The sequence below is a fragment of the Canis aureus genome, chromosome 4 (assembly GCF_053574225.1).
Source record: "Canis aureus isolate CA01 chromosome 4, VMU_Caureus_v.1.0, whole genome shotgun sequence".
Lineage (NCBI taxonomy): Eukaryota > Metazoa > Chordata > Mammalia > Carnivora > Canidae > Canis > Canis aureus.
This window is the reverse complement of record NC_135614.1, coordinates 51053974-51076189: the sequence shown is the minus strand read 5'-3', so window position 1 is coordinate 51076189 and position 22216 is coordinate 51053974. Positions and strand designations below refer to the sequence as shown.

General features: G+C 37.1%; 1 protein-coding gene across 3 annotated transcripts in view; it reads left to right on the top strand.

Moving 5' to 3' along the window:
* GABRA6 (gamma-aminobutyric acid type A receptor subunit alpha6) overlaps nucleotides 1-21042 on the top strand; it is a 39228-nt gene extending 18186 nt beyond the window's left edge. For 2 of the 3 annotated variants that reach the window (XM_077895628.1, XM_077895626.1), the window contains 6 exons: nucleotides 1303-1523; nucleotides 1609-1691; nucleotides 2307-2450; nucleotides 2862-3014; nucleotides 4258-4517; nucleotides 19678-21042. In XM_077895628.1, the coding sequence (XP_077751754.1) occupies nucleotides 1303-1523; nucleotides 1609-1691; nucleotides 2307-2450; nucleotides 2862-3014; nucleotides 4258-4517; nucleotides 19678-19953 (1137 nt within the window). In that variant the 3' untranslated portion in view covers nucleotides 19954-21042. The remainder of the gene's footprint in view (nucleotides 1-1302; nucleotides 1524-1608; nucleotides 1692-2306; nucleotides 2451-2861; nucleotides 3015-4257; nucleotides 4518-19677) is intronic. The other variant, XM_077895627.1, reaches the window with a different exon arrangement.
* Nucleotides 21043-22216: the final 1174 nt, after the last annotated feature.

Below are 22216 nucleotides of genomic sequence, written 5' to 3'. Positions count from 1 at the left end.
TTCCTCCCTAAAAGTAAAATATAAAAACTAAAATTGAAATAAACATAACTTTAAATAGTTCAATCATTAAAGTTTATTAGAGAAGTGTAGCTCTGGATAAATGGTTATTGAAGACTTTTTTATATTCTGCTTTTTAAGTTGACAAGAAAAGAAAGAAGCAAGAAGGGAGAAAAAAAAATGAAGGCATATCAGAGAAAGGGAAAGGAGAAGTTAGGGGAAAAGTAAGGAAAAAAAAAAAAAACCCAAGGAAGTGAAGAAGAGGAAGGAGGACTTTAAGAGATAAATGTATTAAGACTTGAAAGAAAGGAGAGTCAGCAGTATCCAGAATCTTCAATTATTTTACTATCATATTTTTCACTGAGTACTGACTAACCTCAAGTATAAATAACCACAGCTATACTATACTATATTATGGAAGTCTGGGGAACACTTGGCACTTCATTTTATGCATGTGTGTCATTTTTAAAGAATATTTGTACAGTGGAGACTTGAGATAGCCTGGCTCTTTATTATATGGATACACTGTGTGTCAAATTATATTTTGAAAATCTAATCACAACTAGTAGTAATAAGTCTCATACAGGAACACATAAAGTAGGCAAAGCAATTGTTAGCAATATTTTGATATACTTACAAGGTATTATTTATCATTGTCTTTTGCAATGGCTCTTACCATAATTCTTAAGATTTCTAATGTTATTTAATAAAAGCCACAAATTAAAACTCAGAATTGTAATTATGATGCTCTGGGTAATCATGGTAACATTTGCTTTTATATTCTCTGAAAACAATATAAAATAATTGTGATGTGCAGCTAGAGTATACTTATCCAGTGAAGTTTATCTATCCTTAAAAGTTTACTAAATAGTACCATGGTGCTCAGCAACACCTCTGAAAGTGAACAAGGCATTGAGGGGAATGGTTAGACTTAAGTGATGAGAGGAAGGCCAGTACAATACTAGGACTGTAAATCTTTTCATATTTTTCTTCTAAATTAATGGAGGGGAAATTAATAGGTCAATAGATAGAAAGGTGGATGACTGATAGGAAAGAGGAAGATTGTTGAAGAGAGCCAAGGTACAGGAAGAAGGTTTGTGCAACACAGCACTATCTTTTACAATAATATTGCAAATTGTAAGTTTGAGAAAAATAGTTTACTGAAATCATAGTTTCTCTGATAGGTTATTATCATGAAAAAATGCTTTATTTCTTAAGTTTTAGGATTGGATATATAAGCTGGTGAATGAATTATTCTTAATAAATTATCTCCCCAGCTTGCATGAATATTTTATTTTCTCTTAGGAGTATACAATGGACGTTTTCTTCCGCCAGACTTGGACTGATGAGAGGTTAAAGTTTGGGGGACCAACTGAGATTTTGAGTTTGAATAACCTGATGGTCAGTAAAATCTGGACACCTGACACTTTTTTCAGGAATGGCAAAAAATCAATTGCACACAATATGACAACCCCTAATAAACTCTTCAGAATAATGCAGAATGGAACCATTTTATATACCATGAGGTGAGACTTCCCCAATTCAACTTCCTCTAACCCAAATGATTTGTCTAGTATACTAACTCAGAACCATTTATTTCAATGTCCCTAGGCTTACCATCAATGCTGACTGTCCTATGAGGCTGGTTAACTTTCCTATGGATGGGCATGCTTGTCCACTCAAGTTTGGGAGTTGTAAGTTACAAAAAGCTTCTGAGAGTCAAATAATGCATTCAAAATGTATAATTATTGGGACACCTGTGTGGCTTAATTTATTAAATGTTCAACTCTGGTTTTCAGCTCAGGTCATGATCTCAGGGTCCTGGGATAGAGCCCCACATTAGTAGGGCGGTTGTCTGCTTTTCTCCCTCTCCTTCTGCTCCTCTTCCCACCCCCTTCTCTATTTCTCTGAAGGAAATAAATAAATGTAAATAAATAAATAAGGGTAGAATATATATATATATATATATATATATATATATATATATTCTGACTACCATCAAATATATATATATATATTTATATATATTCTGACTATAATCAAATATATATAATTATTTGATTGTAGTCAGAGATCAGGAAACAAAAGAGAAATATTACATGATAGTCTCAATGTGACTCCAGGAATAGATTTATTTAATCCTGTCTGTCAATCTTGTAAATAGTCAGAGGTGTAAATCACTCAGATTAAAGAAAAACATTAAAGAAAGTTTATGGTCATACCTTTTTTATATGGACGAAATATGCTTTGAAAAAAAAAACACAACTAGTCAGATTCACTGCTATATTTCATTTGTTTAAAAAATTCAGATGCTTACCCCAAAAGTGAAATCATATATACATGGAAGAAAGGACCACTTTACTCAGTCGAAGTCCCAGAAGAATCTTCAAGTCTCCTCCAGTATGATCTGATTGGACAAACAGTATCTAGTGAAACAATTAAATCTAACACAGGTAAGAATTAGACCAGTTCCAGAATATAATCCAGCAAGGTGACTCCAGTGCACATTTTCAAAATATCTAGTTCTTTCTTCTCTGCATTAGCCATCCTCAGCTATGCTTGCTGTTTTGAAGTGATGAGTAGTTTTCTTTAAAATTGATTTTGCAACTATGTACATATAAAGATTTGTGTAACCTTGAAATAAGTAGTTTTGTGTGTATATAACACAAAGAAACCAACTGGAAACAATGACCTGATGTATCTATCCTCTGCTTGATCAAGTATCTTTGTCATACAGTGAAATATGCCTTTACTTGTTTTCTTCCAGCCCATGTTAATTTAAAGATCTGCACGATTTATTTCCAGTTGCTTTCTTTTTGCACACTGTCAACAGCAATAATATTGATATACGTGTTTTCCAACAGGTGAATACGTAATAATGACAGTTTATTTCCACTTGCAAAGGAAGATGGGCTACTTCATGATACAGATATACACTCCTTGCATTATGACAGTCATTCTTTCCCAGGTGTCCTTCTGGATTAATAAGGAGTCTGTCCCGGCAAGAACTGTCTTTGGTATGCTTCACTCTTTTCTATATCTCCATTCATCCTATAGCTCTTACTGCTTGTATATTTTAGGGGAATCTTCACACTAGTGCACTTTTTTAATTCACAAAGAAAATAGACTCCTATCATGAGTATGATATAAAATGGCTCTTATATTATCCCAAGCTATGTGGTACATCCACAAAAAATTTGTCTTGGCAAGAATTCTGGCTGGATTCCTGTGACTATTTAGGAGTATTTTTTTTCTTTTTTAAAATCTCAATTTGCTTTTTCATAACTAAGGAAAAGCAGAAAAGTAAAAACCAACATATAAATCCATAAAAAGAAAGGCTAAGATATTGAACCCCAAATATAAATTATGTCTTGCTTTTATTAGGTTGAACTATAAGAAAGTGCCATTTTTCTAGGTCTAAAAATAGTTACATATGACCAATTTCCCATGTTTCAAACTAAATATTGAGTTGCATTTATGATATGTAGAATTGCTATTAGTTTTGATGGAAAAAATGACATTAGAAAAAGAGCTGTAACAGAAAATATCATCAATAACAAAATCCAATTTTGGGGGGTTTTAATGATTATACAATTAGAGAGGTTCACAGGGAAGATCTGAGTCAAATTGAAATCGTAGAGGAATTTTGACTTTTTAATTTACTATATTAAAATAGATCTCATCCTGCAAATTATAAAAGAATACCTATATAATGATGTTGACCATCTTCAAATTACATATATTCTCCAACTATTATATAAGACATTAAACTGCTAGTGACTGATGAAATTATTTTCTCATGAGTAAATATTTTACCTTAAAACCAAGCTAGAATTTTTTTTAAATTGAAGAACCTAATATTACGTTTACTATTCATACCAGATAGACTTCTTAAATATGATGATAGGTATTATCAGCTATTCAAATTGACCAAGAATTCAAGGTTTTAGTACTGATGTGATAATAATTTGTTGTAAGTTTTCTTAATAAGTAAACGATTAGAATTATTTGTGAGTTAAACTTTACAATAGTTAGGCTAAATCAAATCAGAAAATATTTCTTGAACAACTACGGTGTACACATCACCGCACTAAATATCGAAGGATACAAAACGATAAAACCTATGATAAGAATTGTGAATAATTATAAAACAATAACAAAAATTATATTTGCAGAGTGTTTAATCCATTGACACATTCTCATTTGTTGTTATTGGATTCCAAATGCCAATGCTGCATTTCTCATTCTTTTTCATTGTAGGGATCACCACTGTTTTAACCATGACCACATTAAGCATCAGTGCCCGGCACTCCTTGCCAAAAGTGTCATATGCAACTGCCATGGATTGGTTTATAGCTGTTTGCTTTGCTTTCGTCTTCTCCGCTCTTATTGAGTTTGCGGCTGTCAACTATTTTACCAATCTTCAGACACAGAAGGCCAAAAGGAGGGCACAGAATGCAGCCTCACCCCCAGTTACAATATCAAAAGCAACTGAACCCTTGGAAGCTGAGATTGTATTGGTAATTGTTTACTTTTCTAATGTTTCTCATCACTATAGGAAAAGGCAGCCTAACAGTGATCACAAACAACTAAATAGTCCAAAAAATACTATTATGTGAACATAAGTTACTTAATTCTGGTTCCAAGGCCAACTTCTGTTCCAATTTTGTAGGGAAAAAAAAGCAACAATCTTTCATTTATCTTTGCTCTTAACTTCTTGCATTCTTCTTTTATCATCCTCACTGGTACTAGTGGATTCCAAGCTCTCAGAAGAGATGAGAAAATTCTTCTCAGCCTTTAGATATTTCCTTTGAGCAGGTTTACTTATACCAACTAGGGAGAATAAGGTGAAAAAAAAAGTTCCTATGAGGCTTCAGAGTCTGAGGGAAATAAACAGGGACTCCTATAGAATGGACAATTTTTGTTAGAAATCTGCTTGCTGCTTTATTTCAAGGCAAGATGTAAATATTAGGTTCTATGAATGCTGAGTCATAAGCCAGGTTTTTGACTGAAATGAAAACATTCTCATGTTCACATTTGTATATTAAACACATGTATCCTAAAGTGTTTTTATTCCAAGACTTATAATAAGTGATGAATACCTGTAAAATTCAGTTTAGATTTGCTGTGGCTAAGCTCTAGTTTTCAAAGGAGTTTTTGAAAAACAAACAAATGATGGCTTTAATAATTCAAGGGTCATAAATATGCCCCCAAATTTCAATTTCACATATGAGTAAATTTTCACAACAGTAAATTTTCATAGTTCAGCTGCAGACATTTTTTAATGGATTATAGGAATGATTGACAAATATACATTTTTATGTCAATGCAAATTCCAAATAGTAGTTCTTGAAAAGAAGAAAATCTTGTTTTGTAAAATTGAGTACTCCCGACACTTTGAATTAAAAATGTCTTTATAATCAATTCTTGTGACCTTTTCCAAATCACAGAACCACATGAAGTTCAGCTAATCCTAGTTTAACTTTAATGATAAAAATTGCAAAGCTATGTGTGTTTTACTCTCAAATACCCAGGCATTTATTGGTTAAAAAGATGATAGCTTCTTGTTGAAACTTCTCTTTTGATATACTAAGAAATTTGTTTGAGTATCTATATTTTCTCCAAGGAATAAGATAAGGCTGTTCCCATAGTGCATAAAGTTTTTTTTTCTTAAATTAGTTCTCATTAAAAACAACAACAAAAGAAACCAAGTTTGCTATCCAGTGATCCAGACCAATTACCTCTGCTTATGAATCAAAAATAGAGAGGTAAAATGTTAGTTACTAGTTGCTAGAAAAACTAGGGTTCAATTCCAGATGTCACGATATACACAGATTTACAGAGGCAGAGGCTATCCTATCCCATCTCCAACAATTCCACAAAGGCTGATGTATAAAAGAGTGCACACCACAAGATAAAACATTTTCAGAATATGAGGTCGTTCCTAAAATTCTTCCCTTGACCAATTTTTTTTGATCTATTGTATTTATATATATGTTTTGAAAGGCCACAAAAATATACATTTTATAGTAAAAGTATGCTAGCCTTAAGACTCAGTCTAAAACACTTGAAAATAATTTTTTTAAAAATATTTTAAGAATTAGTTTATGTTTGTAGTAACAAGTGATTACGCTATAAGCTATCTGTATTTAATAGGTACATGATCAACATATTGCCCAATGATCACATATTATCTTACCATGCATCTATAAATAAAGAATAATTCATATTTATCATAATTCAGTTTAACACTTTCCTTTCAGAAATGCAGTAAAAATGAAAAGAGAAATTCATGAAAAATAAGATAAAAAATAACTCAAATGATTTTGAATATGTTCATTGATCTGATGTTGAGATTAAAAGGAAAGACCAACTTCCTTACTTCAACTTCAGTTCTTTTGAAATATGTATTACTGAAAGGAATCTGATTTCAAATCCTCGGAGAAAGCATAGAGTTAGCATTTCCTTTGTCTATTATTTTAAAGGTATAATTTATTAATAAGATGGAATTTAAGATCTCAGGTCTTCATATAAGCTATCTTCTACAATTCTAAAATAGTAACATATAATGAGCAGGTCCTTTGGGAAGCTGGATAAAAATATGCATTTAAATCATCTCTAAGTACTTTTTTCTTGTGAGCTGACTTTTTCTTATGAAAAGTTTTATTTCTAAACCTGGCTTCACTTAAAACATTTTAAGGCAATGAAAAGCAGGATTTTGTTTCTGAAAGGCTAGGTCAAAGCATAAAAATAAAAATAAAAACCAAAATAAGCAAACCTAACAATACAAGCCTTGTAGGTATCAAAAATAAATATAAATGATTCATGGAACATTTACATTTTATTTATTCATGTCAAACCTTGGCAATTTGCCTTATATAATGTAGAGGAACAAACATAAATTACACATTTGCAATTTATACAACGCAATGGTATATTATGATTGCTAGGCCATTTTTTTCTTTCAAATACCATGACATTTAAAAACGCCTATTCAGTTGTAATCAAAATAACGTCATTTGAGTAAGTTGGACATTGAAAAAGGAAACCAGTGTGGTTAGGTTGAAATAAAATTAAGTGCTTAGATGTTTTATGTGATTCTAAGTTATATTTTAATGTCCTCATTGCTTTTCATAAGAAACTATTTAGAATGAACATGGGAAAGAGTTTATCACTTTGATTTTGACCTTGAAATTTGATATAATAACGGCAAAGAAGTTCAGGAGTTTTAAATCTAGCACTCAAACCCAAAGAGATATCTAAAACTAAATCCTCAGAAATGCTTGGTAGACTAATAATTTTCTGGTTTTAAGGCATTTAGAACTAGATACTAGGGTTTGGGTTTTGGTTTGTTTGTTTGTTTTTGTTTTGTTTGTTTTTTTGGTTTTTTTTTTAGATTTTGAGAAGAAATTATCCACACAGCTTCTTTCCTGCTTATATGGTACCTTTCCTTATTGCTTTTTATCTGGTATGCAGTATTGACATTAGAGAGTTACTCTTATCCTCATGTTTCATAAATTATTATGTGTCTAGGGTATGCTTATTCTGCATGTTAGATCAAGTTTGGACCTACATCACTTTTTGGATGTTTGATAGTTTCCTTGTTATTTTATTTTTAAATTTCTCAACATCTTTTTTTTTTTAAGATTTTTATTTATTTATTCATAGAGACACACACACACACAGAGAAGCAGAGACACAGGCAGAGGGAGAAGCAGGCTCCATGCAGGGAACCCGATGTGGGACTCAATCCTGGGTCTCCAGGATCATACCCCGGGGCCGCAGGCGGCGCTAAACCGCTGCACCACCGGGGCTGCCTAATAGTTTCCTTGTTATTTTAAAGGTCTAAGCCCTCATTACTATGTCCCTAAGAATGAATTTCCCCACCTATTGATACATTCAATGTGGCTTTTCTTTTTCATAGGAGGTATGATGTTCTTGGCAAATTATCTACAAACAAAATTGGCCAAAATTTCATTAGTCAAGACAATAAATATATTTATGCTGATTACATTATTTGTTCTTTTTTTTTTTTTTTTTCATCTGGCACCCATTTATTGAGTACCTACATATTCACTGAATTACTCGTACCGTAAGAGCTTGTTAAATGTTCCATATCCTTTGTAGAATGCTGGGAATATGTTAGTGAGTGACATCAGTATCGCTTCTTCCCTCACAAGCTTTTTGCTGAACAGGAAGAAAGACAAACCAATGAACTATGACAATTCACTGTGATAAAGACTCTGGATAGAGATGTATAGTGGCTAAAGAAGAGCCATGCAAGAGTACCTAACACAGTCTGGAGGGATTATCATTCTGGAGGAAGCGTTGCCTCAGCTGAGAACAGAAGGATGAGCCTGGCCCTGTTCTAGAAACACCAAGCCAGTTGCTAGCAACTTGAGAATAGAGAGGGGAAATAAGACATATTATATTCTTTCTTTATTCCCTTTCAAGATTGGGATAATCTGCTGGGTCATTATCATATTGCCTTCCACCTATGTAGAGAGATATGAAGCACAGAATACTAAAGGATTTACTTCCCATGTTCCAAATATTTCCTGGATTTCTTTGAATATTATCATTACTCTGTAGAACTAAGGGTTAAACTAAGCCCATCAGAGACTCTGGGTCCCTTCACCATGGTTGTGCTATTGCATAAGTTATAGAGAGGTCAGGGTGGATTAGATGAGGGGTGTAGGTAGTTAGTTCTTTCTCTATACCTTCTATCAAATCCCCATCCAATATTCCCTTCTTTACCCTCCAAACATTCCAGTATGATTTCCAGACATGTACCTTACACCACTGACCCACCAGATTGCTGCCAATAAGCTGCTTCTTTGTAGAAATTCTGGAATCATCTCTGTCCCAATTCTACAAGCTATTACTTAGATGCAAGAAAATTTGATTTGAAATTCTTATTTTCTCCATAATAATTCACATAATAGTTTTCTAAAAAAAATTAAGTACTAAATGTTTTCAAATTTCTCTTATATTTGATGCTCCCGTCTGCTGGTCCAAAAAGCAGATGTTTTGTTTGTCCCTTGGATAATGCAGCCATGGCTAGAATATCTCTTTTGAGAGATAACCCATTGCCCCTTCCTCTTTAACATATTAGATTCACTGAATGCTGTATCAAAATTGCTTTAAGTACTTCCCAAATGTCTTATCTTTACATCAAATAATTGATTGTCATAAAGTCCAGTTTGACTCAAAGTACCTTTGCAATATGGCATTACTTAAAACAAAGCAGTGCTCTATAAATACCCAAAGCAGGATGGCATTCAGCAGCAGGGAAGCCCTGGAAAAATTCAAAACCACAGGTGTTCCACTCAAAACAGTGACAGCCCCAAGCTGAGCCCTCATCTGGACTCTGACAAAAACCTATTTTACCATCAGCTGAAGCTGCTGGGCTTACAATAGAACAGGCGGGGTCTGAAGCAAACCTGTATCTTGAATGGCTTGTAAAATTGGCTTTCTTTTCACTTCAGAAATTCAATGTGATTCTTCTAAATTGGAGTCCAGTTTCCTGTACTGCCAATTCCCAGTTATGCAGGAGCTGATTATCTAGCATGTGGGTTAGCCAGGCCTCTTGCATTTCCTTGAGCATATCATATTTCCTGCCTGCTAGAAATACCCCCAAGCACTGCTGGACAGTGAGATAGCTGTAACTCCAACAAGCCAGTGATACTCAGTAACAGGTGACTTTTTTCCCCAGAGAATATTTGGCAATGTCTGGAGATATATCTGGTTGTCATAATGTTGAGGAGGGAGATGCTACAGACATCTTGTGGGTAGAAGAACCCAGTGATACTTCTCAATATCCCATGATGTGCAGGATAATCTTTCACAACATAGAAACATCCTACCCAAAGTATCAATGGTTTTGTTTTTGAGAAACCATGCCCTGAACCTTAGAGCTGATGGGAAGAAATCATAAAAATTATTAAGAATGTGATCTCAAGCATCTGAGAGTGATTAATCACTTCAGGCAGTGATTACCTTGTGTGAGTTTCCCACTTCAGCCTTCATTTGCTCATCTCTAAAATGAAAATAATAATTACATTATAGTTTTTTTCCAGGAATAGGCAAAATAATGCATGCTAAGGGCTGTGTAATACTTGTCAATTATAAGCATTTAGATTTGGTACTTGTAATATGAAATGATACACTAAAATATAATGTAAAATAATCATAAAACTTTTTGTTTTCTTTTCCTTGCCTGATCACTCTAAGAAATCCTGGAAATGTTTAGATTTTCATTCGTTTGCTGATTCAGCATATGCTTATCAAGCACATTTTACGTTCTGTGCACTGGTGAGGTATCGTGAAGCACTTATACTTGGAAATAATACGCCCTCTACCAATAAGGAGATTTTATGTCAGGAAAGGATATAAGGCACAACTGAAATCATATTTACAAGGAAGAGTATGATTAACAGCTAAGTAAATTATAACAGCTAAGTAGGCAGAAAAGTATTCTCTAATATATCTATGATACATATTTTGTTTTTTGTTTTTTTTTCATATTTTGTATATCTAATATCTATCCATCTATCTTATCTGTAAATATATACATTACATTTGCTTTCTCAAATTTTTAAGGAAAAGGAAAACTTACAGAGAAAGTAATAATTGTCCCTAGCTTTTTTTTTTTTTTTTTTTTTTTTTTTTTTTTTTTTATTGGTGTTCAATTTACTAACATACAGAATAACACCCAGTGCCCGTCACCCATTCACTCCCACCCCCCGCCCTCCTCCCCTTCTACCACCCCTAGTTCGTTTCCCAGAGTTAGCAGTCTTTATGTTCTGTCTCCCTTTCTGATATTTCCCACACATTTCTTCTCCCTTCCCTTATTTTCCCTTTCACTATTATTTATATTCCCCAAATGAATGAGAACATATAATGTTTGTCCTTCTCCGACTGACTTACTTCACTCAGCATAATACCCTCCAGTTCCATCCACGTTGAAGCAAATGGTGGGTATTTGTCATTTCTAATAGCTGAGTAATATTCCATTGTATACATAAACCACATCTTCTTTATCCATTCATCTTTCGTTGGACACCGAGGCTCCTTCCACAGTTTGGCTATCGTGGCCATTGCTGCTAGAAACATCGGGGTGCAGGTGTCCCAGCGTTTCATTGCATTTGTATCTTTGGGGTAAATCCCCAACAGTGCAATTGCTGGGTCGTAGGGCAGGTCTATTTTTAACTGTTTGAGGAACCTCCACACAGTTTTCCACAGTGGCTGCACCAGTTCACATTCCCACCAACAGTGTAAGAGGGTTCCCTTTTCTCCACATCCTCTCCAACATTTGTTGTTTCCTGCCTTGTTAATTTTTCCCATTCTCACTGGTGTGAGGTGGTATCTCATTGTGGTTTTGATTTGTATTTCCCTGATGGCAAGTGATGCAGAGCATTTTCTCATGTGCATGTTGGCCATGTCTATGTCTTCTTCTGTGAGATTTCTGTTCATGTCTTTTGCCCATTTCATGATTGGATTGTTTGTTTCTTTGGTGTTGAGTTTAATAAGTTCTTTATAGATCTTGGAAACTAGCCCTTTATCTGATATGTCATTTGCAAATATCTTCTCCCATTCTGTAGGTTGTCTTTGAGTTTTGTTGACTGTATCCTTTGCTGTGCAAAAGCTTCTTATCTTGATGAAGTCCCAATAGTTCATTTTTGCTTTTGTTTCTTTTGCCTTCGTGGATGTATCTTGCAAGAAGTTACTATGGCCGAGTTCAAAAAGGGTGTTGCCTGTGTTCTTCTCTAGGATTTTGATGGAATCTTGCCTCACATTTAGATCTTTCATCCATTTTGAGTTTATCTTTGTGTATGGTGAAAGAGAGTGGTCTAGTTTCATTCTTCTGCATGTGGATGTCCAATTTTCCCAGCACCATTTATTGAAGAGACTGTCTTTCTTCCAATGGATAGTCTTTCCTCCTTTATCGAATATTAGTTGCCCATAAAGTTCAGGGTCCACTTCTGGATTCTCTATTCTGTTCCACTGATCTATGTGTCTGTTTTTGTGCCAGTACCACACTGTCTTGATGACCACAGCTTTGTAGTACAACCTGAAATCTGGCATTGTGATGCCCCCAGATATGGTTTTCTTTTTTAAAATTCCCCTGGCTATTCGGGGTCTTTTCTGATTCCACACAAATCTTAAAATAATTTGTTCTAACTCTCTGAAGAAAGTCCATGGTATTTTGATAGGGATTGCATTAAACGTGTATATTGCCCTGGGTAACATTGACATTTTCACAATATTAATTCTGCCAATCCATGAGCATGGAATATTTTTCCATCTCTTTGTGTCTTCCTCAATTTCTTTCAGAAGTGTTCTATAGTTTTGAGGGTATAGATCCTTTACATCTTTGGTGAGGTTTATTCCTAGGTATCTTATGCTTTTGGGTGCAATTGTAAATGGGATTGACTCCTTAATTTCTCTTTCTTCAGTCTCATTGTTAGTGTATAGAAATGCCACTGACTTCTGGGCATTGATTTTGTATCCTGCCACGCTACCGAATTGCTGTATGAGTTCTAGCAATCTTGGGGTGGAGACTTTTGGGTTTTCTATGTAGAGTATCATGTCATCGGCGAAGAGGGAGAGTTTGACTTCTTCTTTGCCAATTTGAATGCCTTTAATGTCTTTTTGTTGTCTGATTGCTGAGGCTAGGACTTCCAGTACTATGTTGAATAGCAGTGGTGAGAGTGGACATCCCTGTCTTGTTCCTGATCTTAGGGGAAAGGCTCCCAGTGCTTCCCCATTGAGAATGATATTTGCTGTGGGCTTTTCATAGATGGCTTTTAAGATGTCGAGGAATGTTCCCTCTATCCCTACACTCTGAAGAGTTTTGATCAGGAATGGATGCTGTATTTTGTCAAATGCTTTCTCTGCATCCAATGAGAGGATCATATGGTTCTTGGTTTTTCTCTTGCTGATATGATGAATCACATTGATTGTTTTACGGGTGTTGAACCAGCCTTGTGTCCCAGGGATAAATCCTACTTGGTCATGGTGAATAATTTTCTTAATGTACTGTTGGATCCTATTGGCCAGTATCTTGTTGAGAATTTTTGCATCCATGTTCATCAGGGATATTGGTCTGTAATTCTCCTTTTTGGCGGGGTCTTTGTCTGGCTTTGGAATTAAGGTGATGCTGGCCTCATAGAACGAATTTGGAAGTACTCCATCTCTTTCTATCTTTCCAAACAGCTTTAGGAGAATAGGTATGATTTCTTCTTTAAACGTTTGATAAAATTCCCCTGGGAAGCCATCTGGCCCTGGACTCTTGTGTCTTGGGAGGTTTTTGATGACTGCTTCAATTTCCTCCCTGGTTATTGGCCTGTTCAGGTTTTCTATTTCTTCCTGTTCCAGTTTTGGTAGTTTGTGGCTTTCCAGGAATGCGTCCATTTCTTCTAGATTGCCTAATTTATTGGCGTATAGCTGTTCATAATAGGTTTTTAAAATCGTTTGTATTTCCTTGGTGTTGGTAGTGATCTCTCCTTTCTCATTCATGATTTTATTAATTTGAGTCTTCTCTCTCTTCTTTTTAATAAGGCTGGCTAATGGTTTATCTATCTTATTAATTCTTTCAAAGAACCAACTCCTGGTTCTGTTGATCTGTTCCACAGTTCTTCTGGTCTCGATTTCGTTGAGTTCTGCTCGAATCTTTATTAGCTCCCTTCTTCTCTTGGGTGTAGGATCTATTTGCTGTTTTTTCTCTAGCTCCTTTATGTGTAAGGTTAGCTTTTGTATTTGAGTTCTTTCCAGTTTTTGAATGGATGCTTGTATTGCGATGTATTTCCCCCTTAGGACTGCTTTTGCTGCATCCCAAAGATTTTGAACGGTTGTATCTTCATTCTCATTAGTTTCCATGAATCTTTTTAATTCTTCCTTAATTTCCTGGTTGACCCTTTTATCTTTTAGCAGGATGGTCCTTAACCTCCATGTGTTTGAGGTCCTTCCAAACTTCTTGTTGTGATTTAGTTCTAATTTCAAGGCATTATGGTCCGAGAATACGCAGGGGACAATCCCAATCTTTTGGTATCGGTTCAGACCCGATTTGTGACCCAATATGTGGTCTATTCTGGAGAAAGTTCCATGTGCGCTTGAGAAGAATGTGTATTCAGTTGAGTTTGGATGTAAAGTTCTGTAGATATCTGTGAAATCCATCTGGTCCAGTGTATCATTTAAAGCTCTCGTTTCTTTGGAGATGTTTTGCTTAGAAGACCTATCGAGTATAGAAAGAGCTAGATTGAAGTCACCAAGTATAAGTGTATTATTATCTAAGTATTTCTTCACTTTGGTTAATAATTGATTTATATATTTGGCAGCTCCCACATTTGGAGCATATATATTGAGGATTGTTAAGTCCTCTTGTTGAATAGATCCTTTAAGTATGATATAGTGTCCCTCTTCATCTCTCACTACAGTCTTTGGGGTAAATTTTAGTTTATCTGATATAAGGATGGCTACCCCTGCTTTCTTTTGAGGACCATTCGAATGGTAAATGGTTCTCCAACCTTTTATTTTCAGGCTGTAGGTGTCCTTCTGTCTAAAATGAGTCTCTTGTAGACAGCAAATAGATGGGTCCTGCTTTTTTATCCAGTCTGAAACCCTGCGCCTTTTGATGGGGTCATTAAGCCCGTTCACATTCAGAGTTACTATTGAGAGATATGAGTTTAGTGTCATCATGATATCTATTCAGTCTTTGTTTTTGTGGACTGTTCCACTGAACTTCTTCTTAAAGGGGAATTTTAAGAGGCCCCCTTAAAATTTCTTGCAGAGCTGGTTTGGAGGTCACATATTCTTTTAGTTGCTGCCTGTCTTGGAAGCTCTTTATCTCTCCTTCCATTTTGAATGAGAGCCTTGCTGGATAAAGTATTCTTGGTTGCATGTTCTTTTCATTTAGGACCCTGAATATATCCTGCCAGCCCTTTCTGGCCTGCCAGGTCTCTGTGGAGAGGTCTGCTGTTACCCTAATACTCCTCCCCATAAAAGTCAGGGATTTCTTGTCTCTTGCTGCTTTAAGGATCTTCTCCTTATCTTTGGAATTTGCAAGCTTCACAATTAAATGTCGAGGTGTTGAACGGTTTTTATTGATTTTAGGGGGGGATCTCTCTATTTCCTGGATCTGAATGCCTGTTTCCCTTCCCAGATTAGGAAAGTTTTCAGCTAGAATTTGTTCAAATACATATTCTGGCCCTCTGTCCCTTTCGGCGCCCTCGGGAACCCCAATTAAACGTAGGTTTTTCTTCCTCAGGCTGTCGTTTATTTCCCTTAATCTATCTTCATGGTCTTTTAATTGTTTGTCTCTTTTTTCCTCAGTTTCCCTCTTTGCTGTCAACTTGTCTTCTAGGTCACTCACTCGTTCTTCCACCTCGTTAACCCTCGTCGTTAGGACTTCTAGTTTGGATTGCATCTCATTCAATTGGTTTTTAATTTCTGCCTGATTAGCTCTAAATTCTGCAGTCATGAAGTCTCTTGAGTCCTTTATACTTTTTTCTAGAGCCACCAGTAGCTGTATAATAGTGCTTCTGAATTGGCTTTCTGACATTGAATTGTAATCCAGATTTTGTAACTCTGTGGGAGAGAGGACTGTTTCTGATTCTTTCTTTTGAGGTGAGGTTTTCCTTCTAGTCATTTTGCTCAGTGCAGAGTGGCCAAAAGCAAGTTGTATTGGGAAAAAGAGAAAAAGAGAGGAGAGAAAGAAGGAAAGAAAAGAGAAAGAGAAAAAAAAAGGGAAGAAAAAGAAAAAAAAACGAAAAAAAAAAAGAAAAAGAGAAAGAAAAAGAAAGGAGAAAAAAAGGGGGTGGGGGAAGGAAACAAATCAAAAAGCAAAACAAAACAAAACAAAACAAAACAAAAAAAAAAACCAAAAAAAAAAAAAAAAAAAAAAGAACCACAGGGGAGTATCTTCTGATTCTGTGTACTTTAAGTCCCTTGGCTTCTCCTGGAAGTTGTCAGTCTAGCTGATCTTCTGGGGGAGGGGCCTGTTGTGTTGATTTTCAGGTGTTAGCAGTTGGGGGAGCTGCTGTGCCCCTGCCTGGTGCAGGGCTCGGTGGGGGTTGTTTACCCCGTGAGGCCGCAGGAGGAACAGCCCCAGTGGCGGGGCAGCTCTGGAAACCTGGATTCAGCTCCGGCAGGAACTCCGTCTGCAGGGCCTGGAGGCTCCGGGGCGGGGCCGCTGATCTGCTCAGCTGGGGCAGGAGCGTCCTTGCTGTCCTGGGCCCTCCCGGCCTCTGCCTGTCCCGGGGGAGGCGGGATCCTGGGCTGTGTCCCGGCGCCCTGCGCTCCGGAGCCTGCGCTGGTGGATTCGCGCTCCCGGGCCGCGCAACCCCCTCCGCGGAGCTGCCGCCCGAGCCCCTCCGAGCTGCTCCTGGAACCGCGCAGCCCCCTCCGCACGGAGCCTCTTCTTCTGCCCGAGCCCCTCCGAGCTGCTCCCGGGGCCCCGCAGCCCCCTCCGCGGAGCCGCCCCCGAGCCCCTTCAGCTGCTCCGGGTCCCGCCGGGTCCCGCCGTGCGCGCTGCAGCCCTTAGGGAGCTCGGCGCACTCTCCTGGGCGCGCAGTTGCTGTTACTGTCCCCGGGAGCCCGAGGGCCTCCTCGCCCTCCTGGTCCTGCTCCAACTCCCCACGAGCCCCTTTCCGCCCGGGAAGGTCGGTGCAGCTCCTGCTCCTCCGGGACGGGGCTCTCCTGTCCTGGGGACACTCGCCCCGGCCTCAGCCCGGCTCCTCGCGGGGCCCCTCCCCCTTGGAGGCCTTTGTTCCTTTATTTCTTTTTCCCCGTCTTCCTACCTTGATAGATGCGCGAACTCTTCTCACTGTAGCATTCCAGCTGGTCTCTCTTTAAATCTCAGGCCGAATTCATAGATTTTCAGGATAATTTGAAGGTTTTCTAGGTAGTTTGGTGGAGACAGGTGATTTGGAGACCCTACTCCTCCGCCATCTTGCTCCTCCCCCCTGTCCCTAGCTTTAAAGAAGGGAACTTCATATAGCAGAAAATTAGTATATATGGAATTGCAATCTAAGGCTTTTTCCCTTTATTGTCTTCCTAACTCTTAACCCTCCATAAAGATTGTTTGGGGAAGTAGATGAGGAAATGGGGAATCCTGTTGTAGGGGATCTTCCTGGCTAATGCCATTAAATTTTTCATGTGTTTTGAATGTCATTTGGTAATTCTTACTTTATGTGTGACATTGTGACAATGCCATAAGACTGACAAATAACTATTTTCTCCCATAGCTTTAAAGAGGGGGAGATAAAACAATGCTTTACATTTTCATGGTAAATTATGTTTTATAATCATTTTTTGCCTCAACGACCTTTTTCATGTCTTCCCTCTTTTTTCTTAAAAAGGGAAATAAACGCGGGCAATGTGTGCTATTAAAAATCAAGATGAGTTTAGAAAGAGAATCTGCTCTAAAGGCTTGCTCTCATTTTCCTCCATCATGATCCTTAGAAATTTTACTAAAGTATTTCAGTGTTCCATGTATCTGGGAGGAGGATAACACTTTCTAGAAAATGAAATAGTAACATATTTTGCTCTTTCAGTGGGAGAATATTTCAATAACATAGTAAATGGCTAAAAATTCAAATTAGAGTCTGAGATATATGATAGAAACTCTGAAAAGAAGGTGCTATGTTTATTCTCTATTTGCACTGAGACCAAAATACCACTGTTCTGGTCCTATCCACATACTGGCTGGTGACCATGGGCACAGTAGTCCTCAGCTGTCACATGATTTTAATGGAAGGTGTTATTTATTTCCTGTCTAAGATTTGCAGACAGAGTCCTCTACTATTTAAGTTATTATATTCTAACGTCAAAACCTATGATTTATTTAATTCTGTAAAGAGTCCTTAGCACAATACTGGGTGAATACATAACAAATAAAGATATTCTTTCCTTGAAATTCACCATGGTCATGAGAAATCTGACATGACTACAGAGATTCATTTTTGCTTTTGGTGAAGAGATTTTCCCATGGCCTCTAAAAGCACACTGGGCTTTAACTCTCAATGATGACTATTATTATTTAGGTACTCAGTAAATTCTATGACAAATCACACGGCAAAATTCAGAAGAGGACTATAGAGAGAAGAGGTTCTTGGATTCATTATTTCTTGCACTCCAAATGTCACCACATCGGCAGGTCATTCTGGTCCTGTGGCTCAACCCGCACAGGGGAGGCGACTGCCTCATCCTGTTGCTGTAGGGTTGCTGGCTAAAACCACGGGAGTCTGCTCACGTGAGTAACATACCCTGCCAGGCATCAAAGTGGTGATTTTGCTGCCAGGGAGAAAACAAGGCAGTGTTACAAGAGCAGAGATCATGTACAGCAAGTGTTTGAAGGCAGAAACCAGCAAGGACAACCTGGCCACAAGGAGAGTGACTATTGCAGGATATACATAAGAAAATATATAAATCAGAGGAAGGTCCCCTGGCCTCCAATGGTATGAAAGGAGTCTAAAGCAAACAGAATTAGGGTCTCTGAACTAGACCCAGTACTTTAAAGACAAGAAAATGTGTGGATGATGCAATAAACATTGAAATTGACCGGTGTAGTTTATTACTAATTGTGTGACTAGGAGCGAGGCCTTTCCAGCTCCACCCTCTGGACTTAGCCTTCTCAGCTGACAATTAATGTGCTAAATATTCCTTTCAGGACTAAAAATGGTTGTCTTATGATTTCTAATGATAAAAAAGAATGTATAACAATTCTGAAGTCAGTAAATGAAATCATTTTTTGGTGACTTAAGACGGAGGACCAGTGGAGAAGTTCTGAATGGGAAGCAGAAAGCTCTCAACATAGAACTTATGAGCTTAAAAAGCAGTATATATCAAGGGATGAATAGTCATTCCACTCAGTTTATGGGTACTGATACTTTGTCTCTGCCTTTTCACATACACAAGCACTTTAATATTTTTTGTTGCTGTTTTCTCAGCTGGTTCAAATTTATGAACATGTGAAGATGAGGATAGAGGCGAAAAGGATGATATCAACTAACTGAACTGCTAGATTTTCTTATATTAACTAATTGTCCATATATTCCAAATTGAAATTGCCTTTGTTGCCTACACTCATTGTTCTATAGGCTTATGCACCACCAGGAAAACGTGGGGATGATGAAATAAGCATTGAAATTGACCAGTGTAGTTCTTCCTAATAGCCTAATGGTCATTACAGTTTCTAGAATGTGGAATATGCTTGGCATCAATTGCTGATGTATTAAATTATAGGATGTTGGATGAAGCAAATCATTTTTTTAAATTTATTTTACCACTTTCTTGGAAGAGTAGCACCATCAAATACTATTAAGAATTTGCTAATATTGGGGTGCCTGGGTGGCTCAGTTGGTTAAGCGTCTGCCTTTGGCTCAGGTCACAATCTCAGGGTCCTGGAATTGAGCTCCCCATCAGGCTCTCTGCTCAGCAGGAAGCCTGCTTCTGCCTGCTGCTCCACCTGCTTGTGTTCTCACTCTCTCTCTCTCTGTCAAATAAATAAAATCTTGAAAAAATTTTGTCAATATTTAAACAAGCATTTGCTAATATCTTATCTTAAATATATAATAATATGTGATATTATAATATAATAACATCTGTCAATGGTGAAAAAGTGACTAAGGGATCTCTAGTCTTTGATTTAAGCTGAATATTTATGTCGTTTCCTTACAGCATCCTGATTCCAAGTATCATCTGAAGAAAAGAATCACCTCTCTGACTTTGCCAATAGTTCCATCCCCTGAGGCCAGCAAAGTCCTCACAAGAGCTCCCATCTTGCAATCAACACCTGTCACACCCCCACCACTCTCTCCAGCCTTTGGAGGCACCAGTAAAATAGACCAGTATTCTCGGATTCTCTTCCCAGTTGCATTTGCAGGATTTAACCTTGTATACTGGGTAGTTTACCTTTCCAAAGACACAATGGAAGTGAGCAGCAGTGTTGAATAGCTTGCAGCCAAGACAACTTGTATTCTGTAAGTTCTTATTTTGTAGTATTAAGACTTGTATAGATGCTTTTCTGAAACATTGAAAATCTGTAACACATAGCTTTGAGTAAGCATATATGGGCCAAAAAGCAATAATGTTACTCCTCAGAACTAGAAGTTGAAAGTTGTTGGAAAATATGACTTTTTTGTATGTTAGAGAAAAAATTTTAAGAGAATAAGATGTACTCAAGATGAATTTGCCAATCTTTGTCCTTCAGTGTTCAATATTTTAATTGTCACTGTGAATAGCCTTTACCACAAAGAAGATAAACTAAGACATGCTGACACATCCAAAGGTGGCCTTAAAATACATTTATTTTGGCTTAGTTGTCAAAGAGAGCAAAATATAAATAGTCTAAATATTTATCAATAGGTTAATACCAGCATGTTGGAGACCTTTATGCCAGTAATATTGTTTTCAGCATCTTTGTACAGCCTGTATTGAGCTTAGCCATTTGTTTTTAACCTTGCTGTGCTGTTTTACCTCAATAAAAATAAATAATAAAGTATGCATATGTACATAGCTTTAGTTGGACTGCAATACAGTGCTGTTTTATCTCATTAGGCTCTCCTTTCAAAATAATATGCTCATCATAATTCCATGAAATTGTAGAAAAAAATAAGATTATAATGGAGCCTTGTTATGACTGTGGCTATATCTCATATTTTTCACTTGAGTATACCACTAAATAAAACAATAATAAACATGGTTCTCCGTATCTGTTAGATAAAGCTAGAGAGAAGACTTTCCTTAAGTATGAAGAAATGAAGAGACTACCTCTACCCAGTGTTAGTGTCCCTGGTGATTCTAAGAGTAGAAGGTGCGGCACAGGCAGGATCAGTCATCTGGCTCTAAACAAAGAGTCGAGGGGCACCTGGGTGGCTCAGCAGTTGAGCATCTGCCTTCGGCTCAGGTCATGATCCCGGGTCCTGGGATCGAGTCCCACATCAGTCTCCCTGCAGGGAGCCTGCCTCTGCCTCTGCCTATATCTCTGCCTATCTCTCTGTGTGTCTCTCATGAATAAATAAATAAAATCTTTAAAAAAATAGAGTCATGTTTGTATTCAGAGTCAATCTTTCATCTCCTTCCTGCTCACTCAATACACTTTCAGTTATAAGATGAATACAGTCTAAGTAATATATAACATGGTAACTATAGTATAACTCTCTATTGTATGATTGACAGTCAGTAACAGGGACACCTGCGTGGCTCAGCAGTTGAGCATCTGCCTTTGGCTCAGGGCGTGATCCTGGTCCCAGGATGGAGTCCCACATCGGGCTCCCTGAGAGAAGTCTGCTTCTCCCTCTGTCTATGCTTCTGCCTCTCTCTGTGTGTGTCTCTCATGAATAAATAAATAAAATCTTAAAAAAAAAAAGTCAATAAGAGAGAACTTAAATGTTCTCAGGGGGAAAAAAAAACACCTAAAAGGTAAATATGTAAGTTAATGGATATGTTAATTGACTAACTCAATGGAGGGGATCATTTCCTAATGTATTCATATATCAAATCATCACATTGTACATTCTAAATACCTTGCAATTTTATTTGTCAATTATACCTGAATAAAGCAGAAAAAAAAAACATGAATGAGACTACTTGTCTCTCTTTCTGCTATCCCAGCTCTTCCTGATGCTGACTCTAGCCATGTTTCTACCACAGAGAATAATAGTCTTAGGGAAACAGGAACTAAGGTAGGAAAAAGCATGCAGGATGATTTGTCCAAATTGATAAACCTTCGTTAGTTGTTGTTGGGCCTTAAACATCACTGAGATTACCCTGAGCAATGAACTCAGAAAGAAATATTTTGAGATCACTACTCTTGACTTAATCCAGAAAAAATGCGAAAATTCTACAGCCCAACAAATTAGAGGGTAACTAAAATAGCTCCCTGTTAAGGGTGAGGAGAATGAGAGCTCCATCCAATGTCTCTATTAGCTACCTGACCAAATCTCTTAGTCTTTGGGAGACTTCCTTGTATTCTCAGCTATAGGATGAAAGGGATTGATCAGATGCCCTTTAGAGGTCCTCTTCTTTTAAACAATTTATGCTTGTTTCGTTACTACTCTTTTCTATGTAAATTAAGTTAGTCTAACTATACTGGGCCTGCTTCTGTTTTAGGGAGTACATTAAACACTAGGCAAGTGTTACCATCTTGTATGCTATATTACATTTAATCTTCCTCACAAACCGGTAAAGTATATACTATTATCATCTTCCATTTAAA